Consider the following 13,741-nt stretch of genomic DNA (forward strand, 5'->3'; position numbering starts at 1 on the left):
GGGGAGGGGGGAACAGATCTACAAAGCAAACCTGTTTAAAAGGAAAGGTGAGCAAATTCACTGACCCTTTTCTTTTCTAAAGCCAGAGCTCAATGCTAACTTCATCTACTGAAACAGGCGGTAGACCTGCCTTTGGGTGGTTGTGAATGTATTACTAAGCACACAGAAAGGATTAGAAAGTTTGTTTGAGGTCTGCAGTGCACAATATATGAAAGAAAGACAAAATGTGAAATGTTAGCATGACTGAAAGTGATGCCAAAACTCCTATAAATTTTATTCTTGACATTTGGGGAGAAAAGGAAATACATGCCATTTTCTCTTTCCTCACTTCCTTCCCCAATTCCTTTATATATACATATATACATGTACACACACACACAAACGCATATATACATACACATATACAGGACTGCAGCCTCCACAGCTCCATAAACGTAGAAAAAGCCCAGAGGAGAAAGAAAAAAAGATACCTTTTAGCAAAACCAAAATAAATCTTCAGAAAAAAAAAGATACTTCCTTAAGAAGATTTGCATTTCTAAAAAAAAGAGAAAATTTTAATAAAATCAACAGTTCTTAGTTTGCAGCAGTCTTGAAGGAACAGAAGCATAAGCTAAGAAAAGAAATAAATACAGCATTTCCCATTGCATTGTACAACTAGTGCTTGCAAATAATGAAAATATTATACCACTACAATGGCTTACCTTCATCAAAACAATATTGGATTTACAGTTTCACAGTGAACAAAGCAGAAGTAAAACCAGCACACACCTGAATACATTGGGGGTCCCTCACTGACATTGTACAGGCACAGGGACATTGACGAAAGATGTCCCTAAAATTTCCAGTTCAGAAAAGATACTGCATCTTCAATCATGCTTACTGGGATCTCTTCTGCCACCCCTTACAGGCCTCTGTTTCCTGCTTTTTCTGTAAGTCTCACCCTACAGTTAATCTCCCCTACTTCATCCCCTAATATAGTTGATCCCATCCAAGCTGATTGAGCTCATTTCTAGCCTCCCTCTGGGGCCTTATTTCATGGCCTTTCTTTATCTTAGTCGTATAAACCTTTCCATCAGTTAAAGAACTCTCTGCCCACAAGGCACTTCCATGGATCTGTTTTATTGTAGTGAAAATGAAAAAAATAGGGAAAAGAATCTTTTATGAATAATACTCCCTTAGAAAAAGCCCTTTCAACTACAGTCTCCCTCCTTCCCCATCACTTGTCACCATGGGTTATTTTTCAAATGTGCTTTCACAGCAGCTCTTCACTGAAGTGAATGGTACTACTTTGGGACCTTGGTATTTGTGCAGTAATTACTATTGTTCAGCCCTATATTTAATAGGCAAGTGAGAGGACTACTAAAAATACAGCAGTGCTCATAGAGATTGCCTATACCTTCCTTCAATACATAAAAAACCCTGCAGTCCCAAAAGCCTTTAAAGAGGAAAAAGAGGGTGTGGGTGTCTTCACACTGAGTGTACACTCAGGAGGCAGTGTGATTCTGCAACACCCCCTAATTAAATATGAGCCAGAGCTATGTTCTAAGGCCGCCAGCTTTTGACAGTCCTTCAGTTCTCAAGACCAGATTTTCAAAACTGCTCAGCTGTCATGGATAACGCAGTACCATCCAACACTTGGCCTTTCAGTTTCTGGCCTTTGCAATAAGCCCTTTATTCAGAAAACAGATCTCTTATTAGTATCATCTGTTAAACTAGAGCAGGAAAATTGATTTTCATTGTAAAAGTTATTTTTTCAACAATGCATTCAGAAGTGTTAATATAATTTTTCATGGAGGACCTATCTGTAGAAAACTTAGGTTTGGCAAATATTTTTAGATTTATGGCTTATATGATGCTATCTTCTGTCCCCTTCTGGATCTGTCAAGGCCAAACTAACAGTGACTTGGAAAACATACACCACTTCAACTCAATAAAGGAATAGTGAAGAATTTGAGTCAAGCCTTATTGGCCAAGATGAGCCATTCCAGAGGTGGCAGTATTACTTCGTTGACTAAGCCCAGTTTGGTGATGCAGGTGTTCCAATAATAGCATTAATCTCTCAATGTGTAAATCAGATGGCTCACTTGAAGCACCTCACTCAACATTCAGAGTGCTGCTAAAATGTTAATTGAGTCTTTCTTTAACCACTCTTTGGCATAAACGGGCAATGTTGCTGCCAGCCCTCCCCATCAAAATTGGTCAATGCTTTTCCTTTACAAGGCCCTCTTTTCAGCTATTTAGACAAACTTCAGCTATTGAAACTGCTCTTTGCTGAGCATATGCATCTTAAAAAAAAAAAAAAAAGCCTAGTAGACAAAAAACGGAATTTCAACTCGCCTCCTTGTATTACGCTAGAAAATAATTATTTTCTATGACAGAAATAGAGGAGGGCAATAGAATGAAAAAGCTGAACTAAGTTCAAGTCGATGCTTGATTGTGACTCATCTCTGCTCATGAATAAGGATGAACTAAGTCAATGCAAGGTATCTGGCATTATTTCCTTATCATCAAATATGTTTGATTTTTCACATATTTGTCGTCAGTTCCTTTGGCTTTGATTGGTTTTGGCTGCTAGAGATAAGCTAGACCCTTGATTTAACTCACTCTAACTATCTAGCTCATTGAAAGAGAAATCTTCTGCATCTAATCACCTCTATATGAGGAACAACAGCAGAAAATAAAGCAAAAAAAGAGCTTCCAAGTTCTGCTCAAAAGATTTCACACTAGGTGGGACAAGGAGGAATGAAAAACAGGCTCCAGGCCAACTCCTTAGATACTTGCAGGCCACAGTGGATCTCCAAAAGTAAAGAATCAGGGTTGCTCCACAGTTTACACTGCCCTAAACCTATCTGGTTCCCCTGTACCCAGTTACCAGTATGAACTTAACAAAGGTGGGCAAAGAACATCAAAAGAAGCCCCTCAATTCCTCTTCCCTAAGTCTTTCCGCATTTGCAAACTTCTGCGCTTGTGAAACATCTCTTCTAGGTGCTGGAGCAAGACTGAAATGCTGACAAAAATGTGTGTGATCTCTCTGTTGTGCAAGATGTTATGATCCATGACAGGTCATGGAAATTCTATAAGGTGCTATAGCAATAATTTCACAGAACATTACTGAATTTTATTCTTCTTGTTATTTCTGTCTGGCAAAGGGAAGGTTGATATTTATTGCACGCTGGCAAATAAAAGGATAATATCCATTCTGTACCATCAACCTAAGCTATATCTGTAAGCAAAGTGGATCAGCAGATCTTAGGCATTCATGGTATTTTATGTATGCCTAGTGGTTAACACACAAACATTGATGTGAATGCACAAGAATTTATGTTTATTTATAGTCTTAAAGCTCTTGCTTCAATTTTTTTTAACTGAACGAATTATTTAACTTTCTTAACAGTGCATCAGCCTCTTTCACAACTTGAATGACAAAATTTTCATTTCCAGAAGATATGGGGAAAGCTCTGTTCCTTTTACTTTGTAAGACAGAGGTTTGTAAGACAGCTGGACTAAAATCATCTGTTAAAAACATTTTAGAATTAATTCTGACATTTTTCATCAAATAATTTCTGTTTTTTTACTGAAGACTTCGGTATTCAGCGAGTTTGACAGTTCCTTGAATACAGTTTGAAGAACATTGGCAATATTCATTGAATAAATTATTAGAAAACATATTTTTCTTGGATTTTACTAGCCATTTCTATCACTATTTATCAGTTACTATTTCTGAAGGATAAAATCCACTAAGCCTAAGGAAAGAATCACTTTTAGCTTAAAAAGTTGATAGATAACCTGCAGTTTGTGTTCTTTAGTGAAAAAAGGACTAAAAAGCACTTAAAGCACTAAATAACAGAATTCTAAAAATCTTTTCTTTGAAATCAACATTTTTGCAGGTGCTGTATGTTATTTTAAGGGGCTCTTAACAAAGATGTAAGAAACTAGATCACATAGTATGTCCTGATTCAACTTTCACTACCCATAGTATAAATATACAGGAAGTCTAGCACCAACAAATAGTACCAAAGTCTAGTACCAGTCACCTATTTTCTTTTGAATTATGCTGTTAAATTATATTCCTCTCTCTTTTCATTCATGACCCCAGCACTGTAAGCTAATCTGCCAGCATTCACATAGGGAAATCAGTGACTTACACATATTCAAGGCTTGCCCACATATATCAGCTCACAGAATCAGAGCATATGTTTCTGACCAATACACCCAAATGGGACAATATCACAAAGTAATAACAACTGTGTGCCACATATTGTTAAGAATGGATATTTACCTTTAAAAAGGACAGTTACAGATTGCTGCAAAATTGTCTGATACTATTCTGTTCCACTGAATAGCATCATAGCTCTCTCAGTAACACCATAGAGGTTTCTACTCTTCATCAGACACAGTGATGTGCGCAGCATGAGTGGTGGGAGTGGATATCCAACCTTGTTGGCCAGCAGATCAGGGCCAGCCAAGAAGGAAAAGTAAGCCTGTGCTGAATAGGCTGTAACAGATTGCTTCCTCCTCGTAATGAAGGGAGGACCAAAGTACCAACTATAACTGAAAGCTTGCTCTCTGCTCTGGGGGTGGACAGCTATAGGCTGCAGGTGAGTCAGTTTAGGGCAAGTTGTCATGCTGCAATTTAACCCCAAAGAACAATCAAATAAAGGATTTCAGAGCCCTTCCTTATCATTTTTAACAATATTTGCAAAAACACACTGTGGATATACTCTAAAATTTCCTGTTAACCAAGACAGCAATATTGTACTAAAACGCTAGCCTAAATCAGTTCTTTCTTGTTTGCTTATATAAAAACTTTATGTTGTGAAATGTGTAAAAGTCTTAAATTGTCTGCATCAGAAGGAAGAATAGGTGTTAACTCATTCTCAAAACCTGGTTGTTTCGGTATCCATGGTCTTTTATAGCCTTATATTTCCTTCCACCAAGACTGTACAGTGCAGAGGAAAAAAAGAGAAGAGCAGACAGACCATTTTGCTGTTAGCAATAGCCAGCCTGGGGACCTCTAAGTGCAATAGATTAAGAAAATGTTTAGTGACTATCATGATTCAGAGCTCAGTTAAGTCTGTGAGAGCCCTAAGAGGCATTTACAGCAAACACACTTTCGCTATTATTTCTGTTTATCAAGGAAAACTCAGGTTAGAGAAGTATCTTATTTTAACAAGAGTTAGACCTTTTATCTATTTCTCAGCACCCTTTGACTGAAAGAGATGGGATTGAGTAAGTTCCTTAGGTTACAAAAGCATTTAAGTATTCAGTTTTCCATTAGGAGCTTTTACTCCAGATCTCTTCTCATTCACATTATTTTTAGTGAGTTTCTACAGAGGAATAGTAGATCAGGCTGTCAGCTGGGCCTTCAACTGCAGCAGCTCAGGTCAGTGAAGAGCTAGCACAAGCTAAAATCAGTATTCAAGCAGTAAATGGTAGCAAAAGCAAAACCCTGCTGACCAGGAGATCCATCCAGCAAGATGTGGGGGTCAAACAAAGCAGGCTGGAACAGAATTAGACAGGCTGTTCGGAAGCAGGAACCAGTTGGGACAAGAGGCAGGACAAAGCGATACACACACAAGAGTCAGGATCAAGAACCAAAACTACAACAGTTAGAAACAGGATCACGGACCAGAGCTTTAGCCAAGCACCATGCAGCTGGAAAACTATCAGTCAAGCTCACAGGCCAGCACCCAGGCCCCTGGGGGACAGATTGTGGCCAGGGTATTTGACTGTTTTCTGGATTGACAATGATTAGGTAACTGAATATCCAAGAGAGGTTTGGAAGGGGCTTGATGCATGCTAGTACATTGCTCAAGATAGGAGGGGACACGATGGGACTCGACAGTAGTACTATCAGTCAGACAAGTTCTTAGTACATGCTCAGGTATACAAATAAATATGTGTAATACCTCACAGGAAAACACCATAAGTGACCTTTCACTTTGGGTTTGAATGATAGAGGATAAAGATTTCAAATAAGCTTGTAAAGCGTGTTCATTGGGAGGGGGTAGGAGAAAAATACAGAAGGTCATCCTGGGACATGCGGAGATACAGAAAAACCCAACATTTACCCCCCAAAAATTAAATTTGGCAAGCTTCAATGTTTTAAAACTTTTGAAGTTTTGCAGAAAATTTTAAAAAAATGAAATGAGGAATTTTTTTAAAATACCTTAGGCTTTCAAAAAACTCAGGATAATTTTTCTTTTTTAATATTCAGTACAGATCATTCATATTAGACCTACTCTGTGAACAAAACCAGGATTTACTCTTTACCTTTGTATGTGATCTTAAACCCAAGAACACCATATGGTCTAGAAGCAGCACTGGGTAAATCAAAGGATCTGCTTAAAGAAATAAAAACAAAATAAAATTTGTTCTACTATCTTTTTCTACAAGATTACATTATAAGCTAAACTCTCACATTGTGTAAAATATTACTTTAAAATATGTTTTTAACACTTCAAATAAGACTCTTAATAAACCTTTTGAATAACCACTACATTTCGGGTTGGAGACTTGCTAATTGGAGAGTCTGTAATTTTTAAATTAGTTTTTCTGATTAGATTGGCCTAAAAGGCATTACACTCTACAAATCGGTTTGCAACAATATGAAATAAATTGATGGCTTCAGTCTAGACCTTCATGGGCAGACTTCTGTCATTTTGACTGTGATTAGCTGCCACTTATGTTGGTATTCAGAGTATAGAAGTCAATGAATGAAAGTATGAAAACATTTCCCATGGTAGCCCTAGAAAACGTAAATTTGTCCATATTGGTGAAGAATTCTGGCCAAGTGGCCTTTCCTAAAGATACGCTATAGCTGTTAAGTGAACAATAAGTGGCACTGAGACAGGGAGAATGAGTTCTGTGAAGCCTCATTCTCTTTTGGATGTGTGGGAGCAGGCTGATTCTGGCCTTTGCCTCTTCATAGGATGCCAATCTCTCTGCTCATCTGTTCATGGGCTGTTCTGTGGAATAATTCCAGCAGTTCCAGATGTTTCAATTATTTTGCCATTAAAACAATGTGGCATATAGCTGTCACGGTGGATAATTTCAGAAATAAAAAGTATATTCTATTGGCAAAATCAATTAACAAAAACTACTCACTGTACATGAGAACTAACCATATATTTGCTGAATTCTAGTTCGTTCATGGAGATTGTGGTTTTGAGCTTCATAAAAGATAAATTAACATAAATGTGTTTTATGCAAAATGTTTTAGTCTAGCTGGTAATGCTATGCTTAATTTTGCATAATGCTGGACACAGAAAACTTTCTTATCCAGGAGAACAAGGTTGTTTCCATGGCCTGTTTCTAGAACTGGTGAAATAACTAAGAGCCATGGAGCCTCCACTGCACAGCTCAGATTCACCTCGGCTTGCAAATGAGCCTACCAATGACTGCCACAGTCAATAGTAACGCAAGGTCCTTTTAAAACTACAGCGCTATTTTTTCTTGCCTGCTGTGCAACCATGGACAAAAGGATCCTAATATTAGTTAAAGATCAACAGGAAATTGAGGGAAAGGGAATCACTATCATAATTCATGTACCTAGTCTAGTTTTGCATTTAAGTATGCTATCATGTAAAGAATGCATTTGTCTTTGCATTTGATTTATTTAATAGCCAAATCCATGTTTGTAATATAAAGAGCTCTCATATAATATGTATAGAAAGTTACTTTTAGATGCTTATAAGACTTCAGTAGTGTTAAAGGTATTCAGCCTTCTGCTAACCCAAATGTCTTGTGACACCCTCCAAGAACACCACTTTCATCCAGAAGTATAGTGCCCAGTCCTGCTTTATCACTGAGATATTTGTTACATTTTCTCAAAATAAAATCCATGCTATAAATCTGTTTTAAATCTCTGAAGTCCTTTTATAATGCTCTCAGGATGTGATCAGGAGGCTGATCTTAAATAGTTTGTGAATTCCAAGTGTGAGAGAAAGGTTACATGAGCTATTCAGGCTGAAAAGAGGTTAAACTAAAAGGAACACAGGATCAGATCAGAAGTACAGCTATATTTTATTTTTCTTGGGAGTGTCACCCTTAGAACATTAAATAAATTCACATGGAGTTTCGGAGACTAAATGAGTTTTCCTGAAATTCTTGAAGAACCTTAAGAGCCTGATGTAAGAGAAGGCAAAAGAGAAATTCTAAAAACAAATTTCCATTAGTTTTGAGTTTGGGTTTGTGTTCACGTACTACTGATGATGCTGGGCTAGTAGCCATTTTATTTTCAGCCAGGTTTCTACCCTTCAATAAATAGATATATACACTTGCAGTGGATGTGTGCGTTCCCTTAAAGTAGCTAGGTCACCATCCTCACTTCTTAAACAGATTAGAAGGTGCAAACAGACACACACTAGGATTTCCAGTAAAGTGGGTTTCTGTCTGCAAACTGTTGACAAAAAGATATAGGTAAATACAAAGAAGTCCAGAATTAGAAAAAATAATGTATTTGGTCACAATCATCTCCTCCCTGCCCCCTTTTCTGCTTTATAATGCTCTTTGTTGTTGGTTCCTCCCTAATTCCTCCCCTCATTATGATTTTACTTCTCTCTTCTATCTAGCTGCACACAAGAGGTGGGGGAAGGAGAGAGGAGACTAAGCAGTGGAAAGCCTGCAAAATCATCAGATAAATATTTTAGTAAATGTAAGATGGTTTGTTCTTTTCTGATGCATCCATTCAGTTTAGGAAGATGGAAGAAGGAGCAAATTAAAGGTCTTTCATAAACTGTGATTTTGTTTTCCTGTGAGGATATGTGGAAAGAAACAGCCAAAGCTCACTGATACAGCTAAAATGTTGTCTGGGAGCAGCCATTTCCACTGTGCTTATTCCAAGGCAAATATAATTACCCTGCTAAACAGATAAAACTGTAAGTCTCTAAGATTACACATTTAGGTCTCTATACTCTCCAACCAATATTTCAATCTCAAATTGAAATTTGAAAATGTTCCACTAAGAATGTTCCTTAAAGTGCTAGAATTCAGATGATAAAAGGAAGTTATTGTCAACAGCTTTGAGGCATTAATATTGGAAAGATGTTTGAAATGATAATAAGGATGTTTGAGAAATCTTTAAATTTATCAAAAGCATAAAGCAACTTCTGGGAAGATTCAGCTCACAAAGTATCTGCCAAGATTGCATATAAATACCCATAACGGGTTAGAGTGTGCTCCATTACTCATGTTGGTGGGTGGGCATGTGTTCATACATATACTCCAGTCAGAGCACATGGGCTGCAGCCATGAGTAAATACTTACTAACTCAGTTAACAGCAGTTCCTACGCAGTTTCATCAGAGGTGGCACAGCCACAAGGGAGAGATATGCCATGGAATGATTATGCCATGCTGATCGAATAGAAAGAAGGGAAAAGCTGATACTTGTTAGCAGAACTGGGTCATATCTTCAGCTGCTGTAAATCAGCACCACTTTGCTGAAGTCAAGGCAGCTCTGTGATTTTCATCAGCCAAAGATCTTGTGGGGTTTTTTTCCTCTTATTTAAAACTATGGGGTGAACATGAGAGTGGTTTTGAACATTAAGAGCTAGATTCTCCATATGACTTCATCACTGCTTGGACACAGTGCATGTAGGGGAGAAACAGAGGTAGCAGAGGCAGCTGGGTGCAGCTCTCTAATCCTGTTTCAGCAAAAGCCAGCCCTGCTCACAAATAGCTCTAACTCACAATACAAACAACCACAGATTTATCTTACTCTGCTCTCTCACTGACATTAAAACAAGGAGACTCCTCTTCACTACATTGCTCCCTGTCTTGCAGCAGGATCCTAAGCAGCACCCACCAGGGAAGAGCTAGTCTGCACAGACAACTCTCTGGTTAGTCCTTTTGACCACAAAACACTTTTAAAGTGACTCAGTTATAAACTTGACACTATAGTGTCAAGCCTGTAGATATGGTGCATATTTGTGTAACTGATGTTTTAAAAAAGCAAAGTGGGTACTCTGAAAATAATATGATACTTCTTTTTTCTTTTTTTCTACATCTCAGTAGTGCTTTAGTGTAGGTATAGGGCCTGATCCTGGATTATAGGATGTAAATATGAGTTTGACCACTAAAATTGATGAGGAAAAATTCAAGAGTTTAAAGTAATAGCTTCCTACATATAAAGCGTAAGGTTCAGGCCTACTATAACACCTGAAGTCTTTTAAGTATATCACTGGAAAGAGAGCTTATCCTGCATTTTTCATTGAGATTTTGGAAATAATCTATATATTTTAGAGGCAGTATTAACTCCACGAGTAATCAAACGGAACTTTTATTCCTAGCTTTCATAGAACTCGATGACTTTGCACAGACTTTATAATTTCTCAAAGAATTTACAGTAAGGAATTCACAATAAGCATAACAATGTAAAATGTAACCTACGGCACGGTCAACCTCTTATTTGACTTAATTAATAGTTCAGCCAATTATTTCAGGTCTTACCTGAGAGATGAATCATCCTCATTTTTCTCATTCTCTAGAGCTCTACTCACTGAGTCAATCTTGGACAACAACTCAGTTACACTTATTCTCTCTAGAAAAAGACAAGCGATGTAAGAGACTTTTAAAATATATTTAGTTGCATATGTATAAACACAGTCAGCCCAAGAGCGACACCAAGTTATTATGTTTTTCTACAAGAAAGAGTATGAGAAGCTTCTCAAGGAAACTATAAACATATGCACATACTGCAAACATTTTCTCCAATATCATTCTGCAGTTAATTTTGGACTCCAAACCATTATGCAAGTGGACCACACACTCCACATAGCTCTGTTTTATATTCACAAGCATAGAGAAAATCAAACCACTTTTAAGCATAAGAATTGCTTTAGAAGAGATTGTATTAAGAATGTACACATACAGCGATTGTTTTAGAAGATCCAAAGATAGCAAAAACACTGAATAGACTTCAAATATGGGTACACTATAAGAACTGCTTCTTTTCCCCTAACTCATCTTCTTTGTCCAGAAGCTTTCCTTACAAAATAAGAATATTCCCTCTGTGCTCACCTCCTCAAATTAACATATTCTAATTTTTTGTGTGCTCTTCTATATTTTATATTGTGTTCACTTACAAATAGATAAGTTTGGAAGCTTTCTTTTTATTTTAGTACTCTTGTAATCATGCCACAGTGCAAGGGTAGAACTGAAGGGGTAAGGCAGAACTGAAGATGCTCTTTCCTCTGAGTCCCACCCACTTCACTTCAGCACACTGGCAAATGGATCATTATTTCTCTCTCACACACACTCACACTTTTCAGAGAGAAACAAAGCACAGAAAAGAAAACAAATGAAAGCCCCTAATTTCAGTAAAATAAGGTGGAATATGAGAAGTGTTTGAGTACTAATTCAAAAGTAAAAAATATAGGGGGATTCAGGCTTACAGTCAACTCCAATTTATCCTGTGAGCCTCTCTTACCTCATTGCAGCAAATGCATCGTGGCACACCCACGCAGCGGATGCATCCACTAACAGTGGCTCGCTGCCTGGCAAATCACCCTTAGAAAGCCTGGCAAAACACCTGTGCACAGTCCTCTCACGTTCAAGTAAGAAAAAGAAAAAAATTACCACCAAATTATATAGCTCCAGTAGGTGGAGTGCCAAACCTGGAGTAGCAATGCTGATATGTACTAGCTCAGAAAATAAAGTTCCCCATGAATTATTTTTACTTTATGATACATCATTTTGCTTTTAGGGATCACTCCTCTATTGTGTTTAAAATGTATGCATGTTGATTTAACACAGGTATAACAGTTTTGTTCATGTTCCATGTCATGGGCAAGTTCACATGCTCCATCAGGGGAGTCCTACTCCTTCCACATTGAAGATACAAGGTAGACTAAATATCTTTGGCCTTCTCTTTATTTTGTGGTATATCTTCCATTTTGTGTTCAATAAGTTTATGCATTTTTGCAAACTCCATTTTAAACAGATTGACCCTATATCCTTTCTCCTCTGAGTTGAACAACTTTTAGTCTCTTGCTTCTTGTGATTATTAACATTTCATTAGCTCCCCAGTCAACAGGGAAAATTTGAATTTCAAATATAGAAGCTAAGCAGAAAAATTTTCTCTTTGACATAAACCTTTCAAGCTTTCTTTATGTGTTATCAAGCACACAAAAAGGTGTCATGGGACATCTTTAAACTTTCCCAGCACATGGCACTACTGTTCTGAATGCCAGGTAAGCATCTTCTATGAGAAGACTCAGTATTAGCATAAATCACATGGCTTTTCTTGCTGATATTGTCTTTCCTCTTTGCATGCCAGTTTCCAACATCTCTCATATTTTGGCACTTCCATTTCATACTTCACAGTTTTATTGGCACTTTGAGCTTTGAAGGACAGTTCATTTACTTGCTATATTAAGATGCCACAAAACTTTGAATATGCTATACAGAGATGTACAGCAATAGTCATGGAGTACAGTCAGACACAGACAACTATCCTGCTAACATTCCAGAAATCAGTCTAGTAAATTGCCCTTTGACTAGAGTACCAAAAGCAGCAGTACTGCCAGACTGCAGATTCATGAAATTGTATTGTTTGTTCAGACACCAGCCATACTAATGCGCAGGACATGGCATCAGGTGATGACAAAAGTTCCTTCATGATTATGTGTAATTTTCCTTTAAGATATTTCTCTCATATAACTTCTATACAAATACACATTTGTGTAAGCATAAGGAAGAATAGTTGTGTGCTTCCCCCGCTACAGCCAGCCTTTCTTCATCATTTGCTCTTCTCCCGCTTTGTATCCTTTCTTCCTCAGCCAGTCATCATAGTAGATGGCAGGCTGCAGTAAGTGGGTCTGCAAGAATATCCAGAGATGTTTAAAGCCAGAAGCATTATTGTCTCTAAATGAAGAAAGAAAAGGAAAGGAAGGGTTTGGTCATGTCCTGAAGGGGGGGAAAAAAACTCTTATCAGCTACTTTTGAATTTATGGTGCAAGTTCTAAACAAACCTGTATGATAAAAACAAATCTGTTCTGATAAAAGGGGTCTGTTTTTGCAGCATTGCTGCTGTTATGCTCAATGAAATATTCAATAATGATAATTCTCTTGCTTTTTATAATGCACAAGGACTTTATTTGCTACAAAGTACAACCATTTAACAGCTAGAAGCATTGGGCAAGACTAACTCCAAGGCAGAGCATGAAGTCATAAACACGCACAGATGTTACTATTTGAAAACATTAAAGAGGTACTGAAGTTCCTGAGCACATCCCAAGTTGTGTTGATTTCAGCAGTAATGAGTCATAAGGGAAGAAGATACTACTGAAATTACATGCCGGGGACACTTTTCTTTGCCACTTATATTTAGAAAAAAAATACGCTGTGATTAGAAAAACATAATGGGGAGAAGAGCACTCTGAAAGGCTGCAGTTACAAAGGGCTAAAATGAATAAATCTGCTTGCCTGTACCCATGCAGTGAACACATACAATGCTAATGCATTACACATCTCTGATGATATCCTGGAAGGCTCAGGAGATCTAATTTCACTCCTATCTAAAAAAGATTAGCACTGAAGTATATAGGAAGTTAGGAGACCGATTATTTTAGGGAAGAGTTTATTTTATGGAATTTGGGAGGTTTTATTAACATAGCATAGGAAGTGGACTACTCATATGTTCTGAGCCAGTCTTGAAATCACTGCTCTGATCAATAACTGCATTGAAGTTCACTGAAGGTGGTGAGGTCTTATTTGTTAGAAAGAAGGCCTTATATCTTT

The 13,741-nt window shown here is 37.5% G+C and overlaps 1 protein-coding gene across 1 annotated transcript in view; it reads right to left on the reverse strand.

The window, feature by feature from the left end:
* The window catches only part of IQCM (IQ motif containing M), a 211,904-nt gene that overhangs the window by 182,511 nt on the left and 15,652 nt on the right, over positions 1–13,741 (reverse strand). Inside the window, exons 3-4 of the mRNA XM_068941046.1 lie at positions 10,451–10,541; positions 6,274–6,341 (exon numbers count right to left, since the gene is read on the reverse strand). Of these exons, the coding sequence (XP_068797147.1) occupies positions 6,274–6,341; positions 10,451–10,541 (159 nt within the window). The remainder of the gene's footprint in view (positions 1–6,273; positions 6,342–10,450; positions 10,542–13,741) is intronic.

The sequence above is a fragment of the Struthio camelus genome, chromosome 4 (assembly GCF_040807025.1).
Source record: "Struthio camelus isolate bStrCam1 chromosome 4, bStrCam1.hap1, whole genome shotgun sequence".
Lineage (NCBI taxonomy): Eukaryota > Metazoa > Chordata > Aves > Struthioniformes > Struthionidae > Struthio > Struthio camelus.